Source organism: Podarcis muralis, chromosome 13 (genome assembly GCF_964188315.1).
Source record: "Podarcis muralis chromosome 13, rPodMur119.hap1.1, whole genome shotgun sequence".
NCBI classification, from domain to species: Eukaryota; Metazoa; Chordata; class Lepidosauria; order Squamata; family Lacertidae; genus Podarcis; species Podarcis muralis.
In genome coordinates this window covers 17,596,790-17,619,603 of record NC_135667.1, presented here as the reverse complement: position 1 = coordinate 17,619,603, position 22,814 = coordinate 17,596,790, and the positions used below count along the sequence as shown (strand labels likewise).

General features: G+C 46.7%; 1 protein-coding gene across 3 annotated transcripts in view; it reads right to left on the bottom strand.

Annotated features, from left to right (window-relative positions):
* LOC114582569 (sulfotransferase 2B1-like) overlaps positions 1 to 22,814 on the bottom strand; it is a 30,940-nt gene that overhangs the window by 4,233 nt on the left and 3,893 nt on the right. Inside the window, exons 1-6 of one of the 3 annotated variants that reach the window (XM_077917045.1) lie at positions 17,609 to 17,786; positions 5,808 to 6,058; positions 3,825 to 4,033; positions 3,610 to 3,736; positions 3,367 to 3,461; positions 666 to 846 (exon numbers count right to left, since the gene is read on the bottom strand). In XM_077917045.1, coding sequence (XP_077773171.1) covers positions 666 to 846; positions 3,367 to 3,461; positions 3,610 to 3,736; positions 3,825 to 4,033; positions 5,808 to 5,943 — 748 coding nt within the window. In that variant the 5' untranslated portion in view covers positions 5,944 to 6,058; positions 17,609 to 17,786. Of the gene's footprint in view, positions 1 to 665; positions 847 to 3,366; positions 3,462 to 3,609; positions 3,737 to 3,824; positions 4,034 to 5,241; positions 5,418 to 5,807; positions 6,059 to 17,608; positions 17,787 to 22,814 lie in introns of those variants that run through there. The other 2 variants (XM_028703676.2, XM_077917046.1) reach the window with 2 other exon arrangements.

The window sequence follows — 22,814 nt, the reverse complement described above, 5'->3', positions numbered from 1 at the left end:
GCCATAAGTAAGATCACGTCAAGATAGTTTTGTTGAAGTGTTTTATCAAGGCACACAGAAGCATAAGTGTGTGTGTGTGTGTGTGTGTGTGTGTGTGCAAGCGCATGCACACACAAATTAACTTGGGATCCTAGGAGGGAACTGTAGGAATTGGGAAGACAGAGGATAACCCCCTAGGAGCCTAACACAGAGCCATCAAGTAGCGCTGAGGGGAGGTTCCCTCTGGTACTGCTGCGGAGCTGAGGCTAGTACACACACCTAGAGGGCAGTCTGTTGTGGCAAAAAATAAAAATTAAGCACCTTGTGGCACTTTGAAACCTAGCTAATTTGTTATAGCACAAGCCTTTGTGTTTGAAAGTCCACTTCATAAGATCACCGGTGATCCCATTCATTTAAGGAGCTCTGATTTAATTGTCAGACTGCACCTTTGGCATTTAATTGCCATTGGACTTCAGCTTTAACATTCCCCTGAGCTTTACACCAACGTGCATTATTATATGCACCTGGAATTGAAGGATCACACTCCATGCATCTTATGAAGTCCACAGAAACTTGTGGCATAATAAATTTGCCACCAGACTATTTGTTGGGGATTCCCAATGGCTGCCACCCCTAATTGAGGCACACACTGCGGACAGATCACTCCCAGCCCATCCTACTGTCACCTTTGCGGAGGAAAGCACTTTTCTTCTGGTTCATGAGGAAGCGGGGCGAGAGGGAGAAATTCGACATCTTGTTGCTTTTCATGGCCTCGAAGGAGGCATTCGCCACCACTGAGTCTATGGCTGCATCGTCTAAGTCCTTGCCCAGGAACTGGCAAATTCGGACTACGCTTCCTCGCAGGTCCTGGAGAATGATGGCGGAAATTGTAAGCAGCTGCAGAGGATGCACACTTGAGATAAACATGCTTAAGCACATTGACACCACACATGGAAAGAGTTTCAAAGCTAACCGGGCTGTTGTGGCAATTCCAAAGCAACAAACAGATGGCGATTTGAGGAAGGGGGCCAAAATTACTGTGAGGAACAGGCAGGGGGGCTGCATCTCTGGTGCGCTGAAGTGTTGGCAGTTCAACCAGAAGGTTCAATTGGAAGTGACATTTGCAGGGGTGATGATACAGCGCTGCCCAGCCTGACAGAGGACAAAGGGAGAGGAGAGACACCTCAGGTGTGGGGTCTAAGCCGCTGAGAAAGGGGAAACAGGAGCTGAGGAACCTGCGTACAGGAATGGAAGCAGGACCAAAAGGTGTAGCAGCAGAGAGACTGTGGGTGAATGGAAGAATTGCCCTACACTAAAGGAGTGCAGGAGTGAAGGTAGGACAAGGGCCTGGCAGGAGGGCGAGAGTGAGACTGGAAGAGAGAATGAATATGTGAAACAGAAAGGGACCAAGCAGAAAGTCAGATAGAAAACAGACAAAGAAGTGAAGATAGCCAGAGCAATATTCTGACTGAAGCAGGGATAAGGGCAAAGGGCATCATTAAGAGAAGGGCGCTGGCAGCTGAATAAAAAGGGATGGCAAACGTTGCCTTGGAAGGATGGAGGAGATGAAGAGAGGAAGGAGGTTTGCTAAGTCTGGGGCGGCAAGGTGGCAGGCAAAATGTCAGGAGTATAAAGGAAGGAAGCTGAGGGTGACAAGAAGAACCCTCAGCTTGAAAGGGGAACGGGCTCACCAGGTGGCTAGGAATACCAGAGCTCCAGCATGTCTTTACACTTTAAGGAATTTGCATTCCTAAGAATTTGGGAGTCCATCAAGAGGTCAATGAACTCAGAAGTCTGAGAAGCCCTGGTAGAGATAGAGAAGATCTGGGTCTCCCACTATGCTCTCAACTCGCTCATTTATGGACAGCGCTGGATCAGAATAATTACCGTATTTTTCACTCTATAAGACGCACCAGACCACAAGACACACCTAGTTTTTGGAGGAGGAAAACAAGAAAAAAAATATTCTGAATCTCAGAAGCCAGAACAGCAAGAGGGATTGCTGTGCAATGAAAGCAGCAATCCCTCTTGCTGTTCTGACTTCTGGGATAGCTGTGCAGCCTGCATCTGCTCCATAAGACACACACATTTCCCCTTACTTTTTAGGAGGGAAAAAGTGAGTCTTATAGAGCAAAAAATACGGTAAACAGGTAGAAAGTTGGTCTTTGGTTTTTTGTTTCATTTTTAACGCACAGTCAAAGGCACCAAGATTGCTGGAAAGGTCTTTAACCTGGACGTTTTGATGTCCCTTGCTGGAAACATAGGAGGTTATCCTCTACCTCATAATTTCTCCAGTGATCTATCTAGCATCCCTCATGCCCACCCTAATTACCTGTACAGAATCCAACCAGACTGCCAGCTGAATCTTAAGGCAGATCCACACAGTGCATTTAAAGCACAGCCGACAGATATTTAAAGCACATGACTTTCCCCAAATAATCCTGGAAACTGCGGTTTTCCCCTTACAGAGGTACACTTTCCAGAGTGGTTTAACAAACTTCAATTCCCAGGATTCCTTGGGGGGAAGTAATGCACTATGAATGTGTGCAATGGGTGTGCTCTAAATGTATGGTGTAAATGTGTCAAGCGGCTGTACCTTTTAAGCACATTTGAAGCGCCTTTTGCCCCTCGAAGAATTCTGGGCACTGTAATTTGTTAAGGGTCACTGGCAACTGTAACTCTGTGAGGGGTCAGCTACAGTGACCAGAATTCTTTGAGGGAGAGAACGTACTTTGAATGTGCTTTAAATGTATAGTTTGTACGAAGCCACACTTCAGTGCTGGCAATGGGACAACACCCCTCACTGTATCTGAGGACAGCAGGCTTCCTTAGGGAGCACAGAGCAGGCTAGCTTTGGGGACTCAGGGGAGGGGAATGGACTATTGCTGCTGCCGCTCAAATCAGTTGCTTCGCTCCACCTCATGGTAGGGCTGGCCTTGCAGAGAACAGAAAGGCAGCAACCACATCCACATTGCATATTTAAGGCACAAGCCTTCCTCCAAAGAATCCCGGGGACTGCATTTTGTTAAGGGTGCTGGGAATTGTAGCTCTGAGAAGGATAACCTGCAGTTCCCAGGATCTGCATGGGGGTCGGTGCCTTGTGCTTTAAATGCATTGTGCCCCACACATTTGAACGTGGAGGGGCTGGGGACAGGGGGAGAAGATATGCCAGTCAGATCTGAAACCTAGAAATCCACATACCCACACAATCCGGCCTGCCACAGCATGGAGAGAGAGAGAGTGTGTGGGAATTCTCACACTTTTCATGACCTTCAGGTTCGAGCTATCTTAACAAGCCTGGATACATTCTGCTCCCGGTGGCAGGATGTATCCGTGCTTGCAAAAACGCAAAGCTGTATTTTACTAGCAAAATAACATAATAACAACCTCTTGCAGCTCCTCGTATGTGATGAAGAAGAAGTTTTCCTTGTCCTTCAAGTTCAGCCAGCCTTTAACGTGGTCAAACCAGGATCCGAAAGGCACTGCAACCACACAATCGGTGTTAGGCAGGAACCGTGTGGGGCATGAGGAATACCAAGGGTGGGTGGTAGGGGGCTAGGAGAAGGCATGACCCTCTAAACTAAAGGGGGAGAACATTCCCCCCGCCTCCCACCCCCTCAGTTCACCCACCGTCTCCCTTTAGGAAGCCCTCCAGAAATTGGTCCAAGGTGCCGGGGTCTTTATAGGGACGAAACATGGAGGCAAAATGGTAGAGGGATACCAATACATCTTTGGGATTCCTGACTGTGTAGATGACCTGTTGGCAGAAAAGGTGGGGATATCATTGGGGGGGGGCTATGAAAATCATTGGGACTGTCTCTCAGTAAGGTCTTCTTCTGTCTTACCTTGGCTTTGGATTTGAAGAAGGACTTTGCGAAGAGCTGTGCCGGCAGGTGGGAGCTGATAATGCGTGGCGACTTGTTGGTCAAAGCTATTCTGTATCCTATCACGGTCTCGTACCAAGGCCCTCGGTCCCAGTTAGGGACTGTCCGGCACCAGCTGGGGTCACCATTGCTACGGATGAGGCTTAAAATCTCCAGCATCCACACGGTCCCTAAGAAGGAGCCCCAAAAGAAGCACAGGTTAGTGCGGAAGTGCCTAGCTCCAGCCTGCCCACGGGCAACGATTCCCACCTGGGCTGTGCCCTACCAATACAATGCTTTTCTGGAAGGCGATCGTCAAAGGGGTGCTTCGCCCTGGCATGTGCTTTTGAGGATCGTCGCAGAATTTGGGAGGCCTTGAAAATATTGAAGGGCCTGCCCCCCCCCAAGATGGCACCCCTGGGGCAGTGAGAGGAGGCAGCAGTGGGCAGGCGAGGCCTGCTGTCGTCCGCCAGTGAGCTCCATAGTTCAGCATCTCAGTGCCAGCCCCGGCTCGGACAGCACCACCTCCCGTGCCCAGAGTCCAGCTGCCTGGGCTTCAAAATGCAGCCTGTGCTGGGCTGGGGGTAGGGGCTCAGCCTGGGCTGTACTCCCTTGTCTCCAGTCTCTTTCCCTCCATCCTTCTGGCGACCTTCTGGCGGGGGGCAGAGTGGTGGGGTTCCCCCCCCCCCACTATTTTATTCAAGTTGGCACCACTGCCCAAAGTTATCTAGCCTCTCCACAACAAATCAGAGTGGATGCTTATCAAGGAAGAAGAAGAAGGGTTTGGATTTGATATCTCACTTTATCACTACCCTAAGGAGTCTCAAAGCGGCTAACATTCTCCTTTCCCTTCTTCCCCCACAACAAACACTCTGTGAGGTGAGTGGGGCTGAGAGACTTCAAAGAAGTGTGACTGGCCCAAGGTCACCCAGCGGCTGCATGTGGAGGAGTGGGGAATCGAACCCAGTTCACCAGATTACGAGTCCACCGCTCTTAACCACTACACCACGCTACACCACACCACACAAGGAGCAAATGTCATCTAATCTCCCTGCGTCAGGATGAATGCTGAATAAGACAGGTTGCCCAGGAAGCCCCCAAGTTTGCAGTACAGTGGTACCTCAGGTTACATACGCTTCAGGTTACAGACTCCGCTAACCCAGAAATAGTGCTTCAGGTTAAGAACTTTGCTTCAGGTTGAAAACAGAAATCGTGCTCCGGAGGCGCAGCAGAGGCAGGAGGCCCCATTAGCTAAAGTGGTGCTTCAGGTTAAGAACAGTTTCAGGTTAAGTATGGACCTCCGGAACGAATTAAGTACTTAACCCGAGGTACCACTTTATATGTAAAATTCAATCAAAACATTATGAAAAAAGAAGAAGCTGTGCTTAATAGCATTTACCTGCATCCCTTGACCCCAGAAACAATGAATTCAGCTATCTGAACCCACTGCCCTTGATGAAGAAGGGGCAGGTAGTCAATATTCCCTTCTGTGACTTCTTACGACCAGCCTGTGCTTGGAAGAAGAGAAGCTAAGGACTGGGTGAGGTTGTTTTGGATTTGCAGGTCTGGACAAATAAGGAAATGGAATACACCCTCTGCAATACCCTGCACCTCACATGCGAGGCATTGTGTGTGCATTGGGTGAGGCATCGTGCCAAGATACACGGTGGAAAATACTCACCTCTGCAAAGCGGCCTTTTTTTATTAGGGAGATCTCAGAAATAATGGCTTGTTAAGAAGTTTAATCTCAGCTGTCACGTGACACCTTTTGTGTGTGTACAAAGCGTAGCTAAACTAACCACATGCCAAGCTTGTTGGATGAGATTAGACTAAAAGTGTGTCATTACCTTACAACCGGCTTGTCTGAGTTTCTGCATCATTAATAAAGATCCCTTGGAGCTCAGCTCTTACTAGGGAAACTGAGCACAACCTGCTGGGAGCATTTCAAAGACATTTCCCCTGTACCTGATTTTTGGTAGGTGACATTGAAAATATCGTCGTCCCGAACTTGGAAGTTGTTTTCCACCATCTGCAGCACCTGTCCTGAGTAGATAATTTGAGGAAAACTGATCCCCTTGTACTGGAAATATTCCTTGAACATCCTGGGACTCTGCAGATAACAGGAAGGGTGTTGACTGGAGGCAGAAGTTGGCTGAAAAAGGATGATTCCCAAGTGAAGAAATTCTGTGGCTGGGAGATGGATGATGATGGAGCTTCTAAAAGAGAGGGGAAGATTTATGAAATATCAGGTGTGGTGGTGAGAGAATACAATAGTGTGGAGCAGTGAATTGGACCAGGTGAAAAAGAGTTAGGGCCCATCCATAACTCCGTTTGTGAATCCCTTGTGAATCCCTTGTGCCTCCTTTAATCCACCCTGTGACTAGTGTTCTCCAAATATGGCTCTCCCACACTTAATCCTCCCTTAATCTGGAGATTCCCTATGCAACTGATGCAGCTCAGATATTCAAAGCATAGGGAACTCCCAGATTTAGAAGGGAGAAAATGTGAGACACCAGTAGCTGGGGGAAGAATGCCAAATGGATGAGAGGGACTCCTGTTTTAAAGGGGTCACAAGGGGTTACATTAAGCCATAGTGTGGGCAGGCCCTTAGAATTTAGAGCCCAGGGTGCTTCCAAATTCATGTTATTTCCAGGTGGAATTCAATCGCTTACTGGCAAACTCCAGCTGCACCGTTAAAGCTGGTTGGGAGTTCTTGCACAACAAATCTGCTTCCCCAAAAGATTAGGCTTTTGCAATAAGGTAAGTGACAGGGAATGCAGAGGCAGGTGTGAAATAGGACTTAATTTGATGCAACTGATATTGAACCGCCTCACCAAAGAAAGCAGAGTAAAAAATGCTCATTAAACAGCCAACATCATCTAATCTCCCGGCAGACAAATCAGGATGAATGCTCAATAAAAAAGGTCATCTGCAAGCACCCCCAGATCCCACAATGCCATGGCATAATTTATTCCTTCTTTCTGGTATAGTGGAGGAGCGGGGGGGGGGGGGCAAAATAAATTATAGTGCACTTAGATTTCAGCTCCCCTACAATCAATTGAAGTGCCTTGGAGGTTTGCAAGAGCAGCGGAGGAGCCTGTTCCTTCGTATCAAAGGTCCCATCTGGCATTCTGCTCCAGCGGCTGCTTCTGAGAAGCACACAGGCAAGAAGCAGAAAGGCAACGGATGGCTCTCCTTGTTTGTCAGCAGCATCTGGTGCTGCAAAGGACATGGCCTCTGAACATGGAGATCATTCCACTGTGGCCAACAGTTGCTGAGCGAACTCCACGAATTTGCCTCAGGTTAGGAAGCAACCTGTTTCATGAGCCACATTTGCTCATGGAGAGAATGAGATGACATTGCGCTGCATTCCCCACCCCATCCCTTTCCTTAAAGACCGCAAAAAGACAGATTATTTTGGGGAAACGGGTTTGCATCATCGCAAGACCACCCAATCAATTCTAATTTCGCATCCTGAACTTGCCAGGATGTGATTGAATCGCAGTCAGAATGAGGTTGACAGTCTGGAAGCATCCTAAAACTCTCCTTTTAAAAAAAAAGCTGTCTTAGTGAATTCCACAAGATAATTATGCATTGTGTGAAGAAGTTTAATGAGGTGACACCCCACCCCCTTGCTTTCTAGGATTGTGACAGAAAGGTCACCTCCACACTATACATTTGAAGCACATTCGCTGCATATGAATTCACCCGAAGGATCCTGGGAGCTGTCATTTGTTAGGAGTCCTGGAAAATGTAGCTCTGTAAGGGGTAAACTTCAGGTTCTAGGATTCTTTGGGCCAAGCCATGTGCTCTAAATCTGAGTTAAACGTATGGCCCCATCTGCACATTTAAAGAAGTATTATACCACTTTAAACAGTCAACGGCTCCCTTCAAAGAATCCTGGGAACTGTAGCTTGCTTTGTTTTTAATTCTTAAATTTATTTTCTATTTTGTTATTAAATCATTTCAACATGCAGCAACATCATACCAATAAGTGATTAAATATACCAGCCTAACACAGAAGCTCGTGCTTAAATAACACATGCACAATAACGACCAAATAACGTAATAGGTTCTTATCCCACACTACTATTTTTAAAGATGGGAGTAAACAGTTTATGGTAACCAAAATGTTTTATAACGTGAGTGGAGTCATTGATTTTCGGTTTTTAGCCCTGTACATAACAAAACTGTGCCAATCCAATACAAAAGAGTACTTGTGTTTTAAACATTGTGCCAGTTTGATTCTATTATGTATTTATTTCCACAGGTACTATTAGCTATACTTTGTTGTACCAATTTGTCAGAGAGACGCCCTCTACGTATCTCTTTATCATGAGCATGGCTGCTAGCAGTAGAGAACGTATTAGAGGTTTGTGCTGTGAAGTTAATATTACCTCCCATGTAAAGACTGAGGAGCGCCAGCTCTGGACATTTAGAGACATTTTGTGCAGTAATTGCTTTTATTTGGACAAATACATCCCCCCAGAAATGTGCCACTTTCCCACATGCCCACCACATATGTTGGTTAGAACCTGACATTTTGCAACCTCTCCAACAGTTTGATGTGTAGAGTACACTGGTACCTCAGGTTACATACGCTTCAGTTTACAGACGCTTCAGGTTACAGACTCCGCTAACCCAGAAATAGTACCTTGGGTTAAGAACGTTGCTTCAGGATGAGAACAGAAATCATGTGGCGGTGGCGCAGCAGCAGCGGGAAGCCCCATTAGCTAAAGTGGTGCTTCAGGTTAAGAACAGTTTCAGGTTAAGAATGGACCTCCAGAATGAATTAAGTTCTTAACCCGAGGTACCACTGTACTAGGGACTAATATCAGCTAGCCAGGTTAGCTATATGTAGAAGTGAGAGCTGGACCATAAAGAAGGCTGATTGCCGAAGAATTGACGCTTTTGAATTATGGTGCTGGAGGAGACTCTTGAGAGTCCCATGGACTGCAAGAAGGTCAAACCTCTCTATTCTTAAGGAAATCAGCCCTGAGAGCTCACTGGAAGGACAGATGAGAGCTCAGTGAAGCTGAGGCTCCAATACTTTGGCCACCTCATGAGAAGAGAAGACGCCCTGGAAAAGACCCTGATGTTGGGAAAGATGGAGGGCACAAGGAGAAGGGGACGACAGAGGACGAGATGGTTGGACAGCGTTCTCGAAGCTACCAGCATGAGTTTGACCAAACTGCGGGAGGCAGTGGAAGACAGGAGTGCCTGGCGTGCTCTGGTCCATGGGGTCACAAAGAGTTGGAGACGACTAAACAACAACAACAAGAACAACGACAACATATGTATAACTAAATAGGCGTGAGGTTAACCTTATAGGCGTGAGGTGCCATTCTTGCACTCTTTTGCTATCTCTCTTGCAGAGGCAGAGACCAATTTAAATGGAAATTTCTTCCCATGAGGTCCACACCTCTTCACTGATAGCAATCTGCCAATCAGCTTCCCATATCTGCCTTAAACCCTCTGCTCTATGCATATCTATTAGGATTAACATACTGTTATGAGTTTGGGGAAAGATTTAGGCCAAATGCCTGGGTCACCTTGGAAACTCTTGGAAAAGTCAGGCTAGCTTCCTGTTTAGGTGATAGCCTGGGTGATGGGCCATTAAGGGAACAAAGGAAGGGGCTCTGTGTGAGATAGCAAATGGGGAGGGGGCTTCCTCAACTCATGGTTAGTTAGAAAGACAAAAGGGCAGAGTGGAGAGTGCAGGGAGGTGAGCTGGAAGAAAAGCAGCAAGCTGGGAAAAGAAAGGGGGAAGAGATGTTTGAATCCAAAGCTGTGGCAAGGCCCTCTTGGGGTGTTAATGCTGTCAACCTCTCCATCATAGGCTCAGGTTGAATATATGTGTAAATAAACCATATGTCCTAAAGACACCACAGTCTCTGCTGTGCCTCATTCGAAAGGAATTCCTGGCACCCCAGGAACCTCACACTGCTCAGAGATTGGGGTGGGGAAGGGGGAACTCTAGTTTGTTAAGAGTTCCAAGTATTGTTAGGAGACTCCTATTCCCCTCACTGGGCTACAGCTCTCAGACTGGTTTAATGATCAAGCCCTCTTCCCAGGGAATTGTGGGAACTGGAGCTCTGTGAGGGGAATGAGGGTCTCGTAACGACACTCGTCACCCTGAGCAGTCAGGAGTGATCCTGCTTTAAATGCAGAACCACTGAAATTAATAAGCATGACTACGGCTGCATAGATGCTACAGCTTTAAAGCACATTCGAATCACATTCTTCCCCCACCCTCAAATAATTCTGGACACAGTAGTTTGTTAAGGGTTGGTGGAACTTGCGAGGGGTCAACAACAGTGCCCAGAATTCTTCGAGGGAAAGAATGAGCTTCAAATGTGCTTTAAAGGTATAGTATTTATGCAGCCTAAGCTAGGGCCATTGTTTTCAATAGGTCTACTCTGAGTAAAACCCAGTTGAATACAGTGGTACCTCGGGTTAAGTACTTAGTTCGTTCTGGAGGTATGTTCTTAACCTGAAACTGTTCTTAACCTGAAGCACCACTTTAGCTAATGGGGTCTCCCGCTGCTGCTGCATCGCCGCTGTGCAATGTCTGTTCTCATCCGGAAGCAAAGTTCTTAACCCGAGGTACTATTTCTGGGTTAGCGGAGTCTGTAACCTGAAACGTATGTAACCTGAAGCGTATGTAACCCGAGGTACCACTGTATCGCCCTTGGTGTGGATGTGATCACAAGATCACACACACACACACTGGCTGCCCCGCCTTGTGCTGCTCACTAATCCTGCCTACCTTCAACTTCTTCCCATTCCACCTCACCCAGGCCCCCACTCTCCCTGTTCCCTCACAACTCCTTCAGCGCTCCTTTGTGTCTCTCCATCCCTGCTTTATTCAAACCTCTGCTGTTGTTTAACGCCGTCGTCTTAAAACCTGCCTTCTCTTTCACTTCCGTCCCCTTTCCTGACTTTATGACAATTCAGGATTGTAACACAGCGCTACAAATGCTCCAGTGGAGACTGCATGATGACAGCCTTATATTTTTATGTGTATAGGAAGATATCTCCTTTACGGTTAAGTTTTACTGTGTCTTCTAAAGACATTTGCAACTGCACTGCACATCTCCCTTTCCACTGCAAGTTCTCCTCAAGTCAAGGGCAGCTCCCCACCCCTCTCAGGCATCAGAGGTGTATGGGCATATTGGCAACATCAGGAGTTAATAATACCACAGGGCTCAGAGAAACAAGCCATGCCAGTTGGACCTGACCAGAGGCCTCCTCCCACACTTGACACAATAAGCAACACCCCAGGAGTGAAAGGCTCCTCATTGTTTGTAGAACTGGGTTCTGAGGCACATCATGTGCCAAATGAAAATGACTCATGCGTACTTGTGACAAGGTAATCCATCCAGGAGTCCCAAACACCTGCCCACAGGTCTCGCTGTGTGATTTGCCATAATTCAGAAGAGAACAAGGCTCCGGCACCGTTAATAGTTGTGCAAAAAAGAAGGGGTTTCGGGTGTGGCTTGAAATGATGCAAGCCCCTCTTCTACGCAATCCCTAAAGGCGCAGGAGCTCTTCCCTTTGTTGCATCAGGCCAGCTGGGCTTGTTTGCTTCCAGTGCACTTCTGCTGCTTGTGTGCGTGCATGTATCTCTTCTGTTTTCTGTGTGAGACCAGTTGCTTAATGTCTTCACAAACTGCCTGCAATGGTTTGGGGTGTGTGTGTGTGTGTGTGTGTGTGTGTGTGTGTGTGTGTGTGTGTTAAGAACAATAATTCACAGGGACAGAGGTTCTAAAAGAGATGGTCCTTTTTGTATACTGTTACCGTACCCAGAATCCTGTATGTGCAGGTGTGGATAGAAGAAGTCCCAGCGAAAGAAGAATGGATTTTAAAGTTAATGGACTATGCAGAGATGGCGAAGTTGACAGTAACAATAAAAGATAAAAAAGAGGAGAACTTCGTTGAGGAGTGCATTCCCCTTTGGCGCCACCCCCCGCTTCAACTGAAATTGTGAGCAGGATTTGAATAATAGGCAAGGGAAGTAATGATTGTAATATAAGTTATAATACATTAGAAAATAAATGGCAGTTTATCTACTGAAGTTACGGCAGCAGATAAAGGAATACAAACAGGAACATCATGGGCGTAAGGATGGGACGGCAAAATGTAAGAAATTATTATACTGAGTTGAATAAATGTCAAATTTTGTGTAAAAGACTAATATTATTCATTATATGTCAACCCCACTCTTCTTCCAAAGGAGCTCAAGGTAGCATCCAAAGTGCCTCTAGTGTTACCTTCAGAACAACCCTGAAGGGCAGGTTAGGCTGAGAGACACAACAACCAAGTTATTGGTTGACTCTTATCTCGTGGTAACATTTGTCTGCATAAACAAGTTCTTTTTATTTATTAATATTATTATTAAAAATGAATAATACACACCAGACAAAGGGCATTTCGTTATTTAAAGTAAACAAAACTTGTGGAAATTAAATAAATGCATTTGCTACATTTAACCCCATACAGAAGGTTGGGGGGGTAGTTCAAGAGGCACATCCACATCCATACATTTAAAGCCCATTTATACCACTTTAATAGTCATGGCTTCCTCCAAAGAACCCTTAGAACTGTAGTCGTGCTGACCTACAACTTCCAGCATGTTTAATAAACAGTTCCCAGAATTCTCCATGTGGTGTAAGAGTGTTTTCAATACATGGTGAGGCTATGACCGGTCTAGGTCCATCTAGCTGTATGTGATGAGCCTTGAGGAGTTTGCAGGCTGCGCATGAAGCATTAGCCATGCCCTGTTTCCACACTTAGAAATCTTGTTGTCCCCACAGGAAGCCTTGGAGGTGACCTAGTGAGTTTCGTGGTTGAGCGAGGAATTGGAACTGGAGTGGTCCCAATCCTAGTCTGACACACTGAGCGTTACACCACAGTAGTAGCTCATCAGCTAAGGACCAACAGACAAGACAGTTGACACCATTCTCTGATCCAGCATTGCCTTCTTCCAATCTGTCTCTTGTTGGAGTAATTTTGTTGGGTTGTTGCACCAGATGCGATTGGATCATTCATTGATTCCCAACAAAAGCCACTTGCCCAGAAAGGGAGGTTGCTATTATGTCTCTGTATGAGTCACTGTTCTGATCTTGCCTTCTTCCACACCCAGGACGGTAATTCACATAGAAACACAGAGCTCCTCTCGGGACAGGTAATTTGTATTCTTTTGCCTTTGATGGATGTAAGGGGGATGTGTGCCCTTAATTTTAATTCAAAAGTATTCTTCGCTAAATGATGTTTGGGAAACACTTGTTTCCCACATAGTGGTAGTGGTGGTGATTATGATGGTGATTTAAAGGCAACTAATCCAACTGCACATTTGGATGAGGAGCAGTTTTCTTTTGCTACAGATTTGGTGATTTACAGAAAGTTCTAGGTCTGCAGGGTAGAGAGGGGAAGGGAGAATTTTCCACACAAAGCCATGTACTTCTCCAATTATAAACCACTGCACATCTAAAGCAACCAGGTAACTTGGTCTCCCTGAACGCTACTCCCTGGAGAAATTAGGAGCTAACCTACAGTAGTCAAAATAAACACACGAGCTCTATTTTTGTCTTTGCCGGCTCCAGAGCACAGCTCTCAAACCTGCTTGAGGAAAAAAGATAATTAAACTCAAGGAGACTGCAAGATGCCTAGATATGCTAGCTTCTTCTTCTAGCCCCAGGCATGGGACAGTTACACAGGTAACGTTGGCCCTTTTCAATAGTCCGGAGTCTGAACCCAGTGGTACACAAACACCCCTTTCTCAAAGCAGACCAGGCACCCATTGCACAGTTGCCACACTGAGGTGTCCAAGGCAGCGTACCAAATAAATAGCACAGGCAATGTTTTGGAAGAAAGTAGGTGAAAGCTCCACCTAATGTGATGACAGGGTCCCAGTTAATCTGTATGGGTCGCTGGGTGTGGAAGGGATGCCTCATTTGTTTACAATTGAGAGGACAGTGTGTCAATTTCCTGAACTAATTGTTCAGGTGTCCTTATTGACATCCCTCTTCACCAACCCAGCAGGTGTGCACTAAGCCAGAGGTGGCCCTCCAGATGTTGATGGACTTCCAGCACCCCAGCCAATGTTGCCAGTACAGTGGTACCTCGGGTTACATACAGGTTACAGACGCTTCAGGTTACACACTCCGCTAACCCAGAAATAGTACCTCGGGCTAAGAACTTTGCTTCACGGTGAGAACAGAAATCGTGCTCTGGCAGTGCGGCGGCAGCGGGAGGCCCCATTAGCTAAAGTGGTGCTTCAGGTTAAGAATAGTTTCAGGTTAAGAACAGACCTCTGGAATGAATTAAGTACTTAACCCGAGGTACCACTGTAGCCAGGAAGAGTGAGAGCTGCAGACCTGCCCCATCTGGAAGGTCACAGATAGGAATGGAGGAAGCTCCTGTTAAGGAAAATTCTGGGGTGAGAGACTACCCAACAGCCCAGCTCGCCGGGGCAAAGCCCACAGGTCTATACAGTCAGAAAGGAAGGAAGTTCCAGCCAAATTTGGAGCAAAACAGAGGTCAGTATATTGTTGCGCAACAGGTCCCCACAAGAGTAAGAGCCCCGAGCATGGGGTGGCAACCTCTTTTAAAACTTCCCTCTTTCCCCCAGAATACACTTTGAGCAGCATCATTGATGCATCATCACTACATCACTAGCATGTCACAAATGGGGAGGGGTATTCAAGGGACGCAGGTGGCGCTGTGGGTAAAACCTCAGTGCCTAGGACTTGCCAATCACATGGTCGGCAGTTCGAATCCCCGCGGCGGGGTGCGCTCCCGTAGTTCGGTCCCAGCGCCTGCCAACCTAGCAGTTTGAAAGCACCCCCAGTGCAAGTAGATACTGTAAATAGGGACCGCTTACTAGCGGGAAGGTAAACGGCGTTTCCGTGTGCGGCTCTGGCTCGCCAGAGTAGCTTCGTCACACTGGCCACGTGACCCGGAAGTGTCTGCGGACAGCGCTGGCCCCCGGCCTCTTGAGTGAGATGAGCGCACAACCCTAGAGTCTGTCAAGACTGGCCCATACAGGCAGGGGTACCTTTACCTTTACCTTATTCAAGGGTTACACAAGTTCAACATTAGGTCACTTTCTGAAGAAGGGTGCATACCCACAAAAGCTCATACCAATAACAAATGTAGTTGGTCTCTAAGGTGCTACTGGAAGGACCTTTTTTTATTTTGTTTCGATTAGGTCACTTTATCAGAAACCTTTCCCAACACCTCTTAAGTACCTATCACGGAAAGAACAATAAAAGTCTTTACATATCCTTTCCCTCAGGACATTTCTGGAGATGGGCTTTCAGAACACCTGACTTGCTAAACTGCCTCTGGGGATGTCTACTGTTGCCCCCTTGGTCACTCCCTGGGTGGGGTGCCCTGTAGGTGCTCTCACGCTTGGGGAATTATGGCGAGATGCCCTGTTCCTGCTGCCTACTTGACTTCCTGCTTCTGGGTTCATGGAGGGAGGTGGAGCCCAAATTCTTCGAGGGTTAAAATGGCTTTGGAATGAGGAGAGTCAGTTACAGTATGGATTTTCTACGAATTCATAATGCTAGGTATCTTCCCTGCGCTGTCAAGTCAAAAGGACACATTCAGGCATGATATTAGTAACATTGTACAGTGGTACCTTAGGTTAAGAACTTAATTCGTTCTGGAGGTCCGTTCTTAACCCGAAACTGTTCTTAACCTGAGGTACCATTTTAGCTAATGGGGCCGCCGCGCCTCCGCCACCGCGCATTTTCTGTTCTCATCCTGAGGTAAAGTTCTTAACCCAAGGTACTATTTCTGGGTTAGCGGAGTCTGTAACCTGAAGCGTCTGTAACCTGAAGTGTCTGTAACCCGAGGTACCACTGTAATAACTATAAAGATGTGCCCCCCCCGTCATTTCTGTAACAGTCCCTTACGCTGAGTCAGGCCATTGGCCCAACCAGTCCAGCGTCCTGTTCTCACAGTGGCCAACCAAATGTCTGTGGGAAACCCGTGAGCAGAAGCTGAGCCCAAGATCAGTCTCGCCTCATGTGGTTTCTCACAACTGGTGTTCAGAAGCATTTACTGCCTCTGACCACTGAGGCAGGGCATCGGCATCATGGCTAGTAATCACTGGCAGCCCACTCCTCCGTTGCCTAATCATCTTTTAAAGCTGTCACTTCCTTCTGTGGGAGCAAGTTCCATAGTTTAACGATGTGCTGTGTGAAGGGCTTCCTTTTATCACTCCTTGGATGTTCACAAGCTTAATTGTTATGAGAGAGGGAGGAAAACATTTCTCTACCTGCTTCCTCCATGCCATGCAAAATTTCGCAACCTTCTGTGGTGGCACCTCTTACTCTCCTTTTCTCAGTTTAAACAAAAGTCTGCAAACACTGCAAACCTTTCTTCACAGGGGAGCCGCTCCACCCTCTCATTCATTTTGGTTGCCGTTTTTTCTGAACCTTTTCCAACTCTACAATATCCTCTCTGAGGTGAGACAACCAGAACTGCTTTCCAAATGTGGTCATGCCACAGTTTTGTATTTGAGATTTCTGTCCTTTTCTTACCTGCCTTTCCATCTCATTCCACCCCCCTTGTTCTTCTTTCCTCCATCTTCTCATATACAGTGGTACCTCAGGTTACAGACACTTCAGGTTACAGACCAAGCTAACCCAGAAATAGTACCTCAGGTTAAGAACTTTGCTTCAGGATGAGAACAGAAATCGTGCTTCAGCAGCGCGGCAGCAGCAGGAAGCCCCATTAGCTAAAGTGGTGCTTCAGGTTATGAACAGTTTCAGGTTAAGAATGGACCTCCAGAACGTATTAAGTTCTTAAGCTGAGGTACTACTGTATGTTCTTCTTCTTTTTCTTCTCTCCCCACCATTGCTTTTCTCTCTCCCTCCTTTCTCCACGTTCCTTGTTCCCCCTTTTAGGGTTTTTTTGGGGGGGGTTTAGTGCTATCTGCCTCCCCCCCCCTTTAAATCCTACCTCTTTCTCTAAGGAGCTCAAGGTGGCATACCTGGTTCTCCTCCTTCTTATTTAATCCCCACAACAACCCTCTTGTGAGGTGGGTTTGGCTGTGAGGCAGTGACTGGTCCAAGGTCACCCAGCAAACTTCATGACGGAGTAGGGAGGTGAACCCTGGCCACCCAGATCCTAGTTTACCAAAGGTGTCATGGGTTTCGAAGACGCTCAAACTCAGAATGAAAGGGAGAAACGCGCTAAGAGGAAGACACGCTTGGCAAACCCTCACCATGATCAACTCCCACCCAGAAACCTATCCCCCTACTGTGGAAGGATGTGTGGATCCAGAATTGGCCTCCACAGTCACTTACGGACTCACTGTTAAAACCATGTTCATGTTCACTCAGCTACGAGTGGTCGCCAAAGAAGACGTAGTCCAACACTCTAGCCACTGCACCCCATTGTCTCTCATAGTTCCTTCACACATTCTTGTCTTCTTCCCCTTTTCATGCCTCCCCCCATCTCGCTTCCTTTCCCCTCGTGCTTGACACTCCTCCAGTCTGCATACATACAAACTCACATATTACCTTGCAAACTTCTTACCTATACTGTATCTATGCTAACCAGCAAGAGATGAACAGGAGCAAGACAGGGCAGGCATATCACAAAGGGCGACCCCGGGGCAGGTGCCTGCTGCTTGCTTACACCCGCCCTTCCCTCTCTTGTACATATCCTAATTTCTGCAGAAATCTCTGCACATCCACTCCCCATCCTTGTTTTATTCGACCTTCTCCCGCTTCCTTAAGATTACGCACCTTCCCAATCTCTCCTTTCTCTGCTTCTTCGCTTCTCTGCTTCTTCCCAGGAGCCGCAGGGTTAAGCAGCAGGGCCTCTCCTTTTGCTTTTATTCTCCTCCTCAAGCACTGGCAAACCTTCCCTCCCTCATGGTTGCGCACGCTTCTGTGTCACCTCTTCCCTCCACTCACCTGGACTGCGGACAACTGTTCCTGCAGTTGATCCCCAGGGTTGTCACGGTTTCAGGGTTGTCCCTAAGGGGTTGTGGTCGGCTGACTCACTTCAAAGGGTGTTGCAAAATGTGAGGCAGGGTTGGGCACCGTAGCATCTTGTTGAGAGATCAGAAAACTACCCACGCCAGAGACTGCACACGGGAGATCTCGCTGTGTTTCCACACTCCAGAATCCAGCCGTGGGGAGACTGAATAGGAGTCATTTTTATTTATTTATTTGTAAGGCAGAGAAGCGAAGCTCCCGTTTGTGAAATAAGAAGAGGCTCAGCTCTTTCTTCCGGGATTAATTGTGCAGAGCTCCTAATTATGCTGGGCCTGTGCCAAATTCTCTTCCTTTCTTTGAATAAATATATTAGAGAGGGGAATGGATTTTGGCTCTTGGTCCCTTCCACTGGGATTAATCTGGAGCCACACTTGATTGCAATGTGTTGCAATATCAGTTTCTTCTTTTCGCAGAAGGAAATAAATTGTAATAAATCCTGATTGCAAATGGGTTCACTGCCATATCCTTTTTTTAGTGACATCAAGGGTATATAACCGTGAATTGAAGTGTTCGAACTGCCATTATGATCACGAACCCAGAGGAATTGATACCTTACACTTTTGGTGCATTTGCTGGACTGCAAATCAGCTATCAAAAATTAGAAATGTTATGTATAAATGTCTCACACTCACCAGCTATAGGCTTAAAAGTTCGTCCAACATCTTTAAAATATTTAGGAAAATTAATTCCCCCCCAAATCTTGAATTGGCTTATCACAATAAAGTATTAACCCCATATCAAAACTGTAAAACAAACACTGATAAATTGGGACAAATTGAAACTTCCATGGCTCAGGAAAAAAATGCCACGACAAGAATCGTAATTTCCCCAAAACGATTACAAAATTTTGAAGTCATTCCAGCCATGATATCAGCCTAGCAAACCTAGCAAAAGTTAATGATCACATTTATCCATTGAGGTGGGGAGAAAGCCAGAATCAGGCTTTCCACGTTATAGAGTGAAACTTCATAAGGGGCTCTGAGTATCCCAAATATTACATATTGCCATGATGTAGCACACACTAAGAATCTAATTGCCATTGCTCAAGGCAATAAAGCTTAGATATGGATAAAAATTGAACACTCGCCAGAGTGGGGCCATAAAATGGGAAAGTATCACATTTCTGGTGCGTAATCCAAAGACAAATGAAAAATTAGATAACCCTTGCCTATTGGCAATTGAAAAAATATGGAAAAGATGGTATAAAAAATTACATGCACACAAACCCATTTCCCTGCTAATTCCTTTCTTATATCATCCCCATTTTTTATAACCAGGACAATTGTCGACAATTTAAACAATGGGAAACAATTCGTTTTAACAGAATTTTTGGATCATATGGAAATACCACACTAGTAAAAGATTTGTTTTTTTAAAAAAGAGGAATATCTCATATATGGATCCAAACACATCAAGTCCTTCACCTCATCCCAGAGGCCAACATATAAGCCACACAGAATTTAACTAATTGCAACAAAGGATATCAAATGATAAATGTTTATTGTCAGAGGTGTGTAAGAGAAACTATGGCGATCTACTGATAGTTCAAAGCTGTGTCCACACTCCCATTTATTCCACATCCAATACACTCCCACCACTGATTTTGGAAGTGGTATACACAAGGTTTGATCTGAATCCGCTTTGATCCGAATTCAGAAAAAGAGCAGGCTAGCTGCATTTTAAGCTGTTAAGATGCACACAGCCAAACTCCATTCTGATTTCGGCGTCACTCCCTCCACCCATGTATCTCACATAGTTTGATTTCAAACCGGATGGTGAAATTTGCTGGTTGATAAGCGGGTGACACCACCCTCCTGACAATTTTGACCCACAGCAGGCGAGGGAGATAATAATCTGGCCGCCTGGCCTGGTCCAGTTTCTACCTCAGGTTTAGATCATAGCTCATATAATACTCACATCCTTTCGGCATCATTTCCTCAGGTGGGGCAATGGGTCAGCGCATCTGGCTGCTAATCAGAAGGTTGGTTGTTCAAGGCCATCCTTTGGTTCCTTGAAGGAATGTGTACCTGGGACTCCAGGATTTGGGTGCCTCCAGCACCAGGGACTCCAGGGACGCGGGTGGCACTGTGGGTAAAAGCCTCAGCGCCTAGGGCATGCCGATCGAAAGGTCGGCGGTTCGAATCCCCGCGGCGGGGTGCGCTCCCGCTGCTCGGTCCCAGCACCTGCCAACCTAGCAGTTCGAAAGCACCCCCGGGTACAAGTAGATAAATAGGGACCGCTTACCAGCGGGAAGGTAAACAGCGTTTCCGTGTGCTGCGCTGGCTCGCCAGATGCAGCTTTGTCACGCTGGCCACGTAACCCGGAAGTGTCTCCGGACAGCGCTGGCCCTCGGCCTCTTGAGTGAGATGGGCGCACAACCCCAGAGTCTGTCAAGACTGGTCCGTACGGGCAGGGGTACCTTTACCTTTACCTTTAGCACACAGGAAACATAGTGGCCCAGCTGACAAAGGAAGTCCGTGTATGTGCTGAAAGGCCTCCCAAAATTCCTAGCCCCTGTCATGAAACTATGCTTTACATAGTCAATCTCTAAACTGGTCAATCTCTGGGGGAAATTAAAAAATGTAACATTCAGAAGCTAGCGGGATAAACTTTCTGTTTCCAAGGACATTCTGCTGCAAACCTCAAGGCTGTCATTCTGTAATGAAAGATGGTCAAAAGTGGAGCTGCCAGGGGTGCAAAATTTATGAGCAAGAATTTATTGGTGATTCTGGGTAGCCATTTGGACTCATAAAACCCTGTACAGTGGGACCTTGGGTTACATACGCTTCAGGTTACATACGCTTCAGGTTACACACTTCGCTAACCCAGAAATAGTGCTTCAGGTTAAGAACTTTGCTTCAGGATAAGAACAGAAATCGTGCTCCGGCGGCACGGCAGCAGCAGGAGGCCCCATGAGCTAAAGTGGTGCTTCAGGTTAAGAACAGTATCAGGTTAAGTACGGACCTCCGGAACGAATTAAGTACTTAACCCGAGGTACCACTGTAGTGTAGTGCCAGTGTTTCCCAACCTTGGGCCTCCAGCTGTTTTTGGACTACAACTCCCATCATCCCTAGCTAGCAAGACCAGTGGTCAGGGATGATGGGAATTGTAGTTCAAAAACAGCTGGAGGCCCAAGGTTGGGAAACACTGGACTCCAATGCTATGATACACAGTGTTTTGTTTTGTTTTGTTTTGTTGGGAAATGCAGTTGGGGGAAGACATTTTGATGGTAGTATTGGCACTGGGAAGGGGTAGCAGTGGCATTGGGAAGGGGTTGACTAGCTATTTCCCACCCCCCACCCCGGGGGGAAACAACTGAGAACTAGTGTTGGTGGATGTTTGCTGCAGGTAGAAACAAACACTTATATCAGTGCTGTATATTCATTTCCAGGCCTGGTGCCAATGGTCAGCCAGGTCAGGTTCTGGCTGAGAGTCCCAGGGACTCAGAAGGGCTCCTCACTGCCCCAGTGTGGCTCACTGCCCTCTTGCCAGGCTCCCAGACAGCTGTTTGAGCAGTAGGTGGGTGGCGGTGCCGCTTTGGGGTGGGAGCCAAGCTTGGTTTCATTCACAGAATCCATCCACCCATTTAATTCACCCAGAATGCAATGCCCCGACTGACATTTATAAAGATGTGTGCTGTGCAGCTATAAAAAACTATCGCTTCCATTAGGTCTATAGGTTGGTGTTATGTACTGAAGTTCTCACCCTGGGCCAGCAGGGGGATACTGTAGATAGTTTTCACTCAAGTCCACATATGCAAATAAGGAATTGAAAGTGACGTTCAGTGATTGGATAGTTACAGAAAGTTGTTACTGTTGCTTTGTAGTTGAGCTCTATATATAAGCAGGTTGGCTGAACCCTTCAGCCCAGTTCTGTTCTGGGCCTGTGGATAAACAAGAGCTGTTTGAAGAATCGCTGTGTCGTCTGATATGTTCACCCACAACTTAACAGTTGGGGCACTGGATTTGGTTAAATTAAGATGGTCAGCAGCCGTGGCAGCTGGGAATCGATCTTTGGCTCTCAATCAAAAGCAGCACCACGAAAACACTTCAGGGCACCAGTGAGTGGTGTTGCTGCCGCTACTGAGGCCTTGGTGGCTGTGGCGAAAGGGGGGAAAATGCTTCGTGACCAAATGGGGAAATAGGTTGTGTGTGTTGGTGGGGACACTGGGTGGCAACATGCTGAGAGGCCCATGAAATCTGATGCCAACCCAGTCTCTCCAATGCTCACATCATTTCCCCTCAGAAATGAAAGTGTGGCTGTTTGACCTGTGTTGTTAATGTTGCCGGTTATTATGAGGTATAAATAAATAACTACAACAAATGCCCTGTGAGAAATGAGGATGTTGCTTTTTCACATACAAATGTAACAGGTCACAACACAAACAAATGTATGCAGTCCAGACAGCTTAAGAGATATTTAGAGCTTGTGGTCAGGATGTGGTTGCAATAAGTAGACAAGTGTCAGCAGTCCAGATCAACTCCCACTTGTTAACTAGAGATGTTAGAGCTTGTGATAAGAAGGCGGTATTTTTGCTTGGCTTAGCAAGTAATTACATAGGAACATAGACCAAATAAGGGGAATAATAAAGAAATGTAGAAGGTGAATCAGAGTGAACAGAGGTGGGAATGATGGTAGGATAATTAGGTGGTCGTAATAGGCTGTAAACTTTGTAGTACCCAGCCAATGGGGAGACAGGGGAGGGAACCTGTGCTTCTGGTACAGTGGTACCTTGGGTTAAGAACTTAATTCGTTCCAGAGGTCCGTTCTTAACCTGAAACTGTTCTTAACCTGAAGCACCACTTTAGCTAATGGGGCCTCCTGCTTCTGCTGTGCCACTGGAGCACGATTTCTGTTCTCATCCTGATGCAAAGTTCTTAACCCGAGGTACTATTTCTGGGTTAGCGGAGTCTGTACCCCGAAGCGTCTGTAACCCAAGGTACCACTGTAC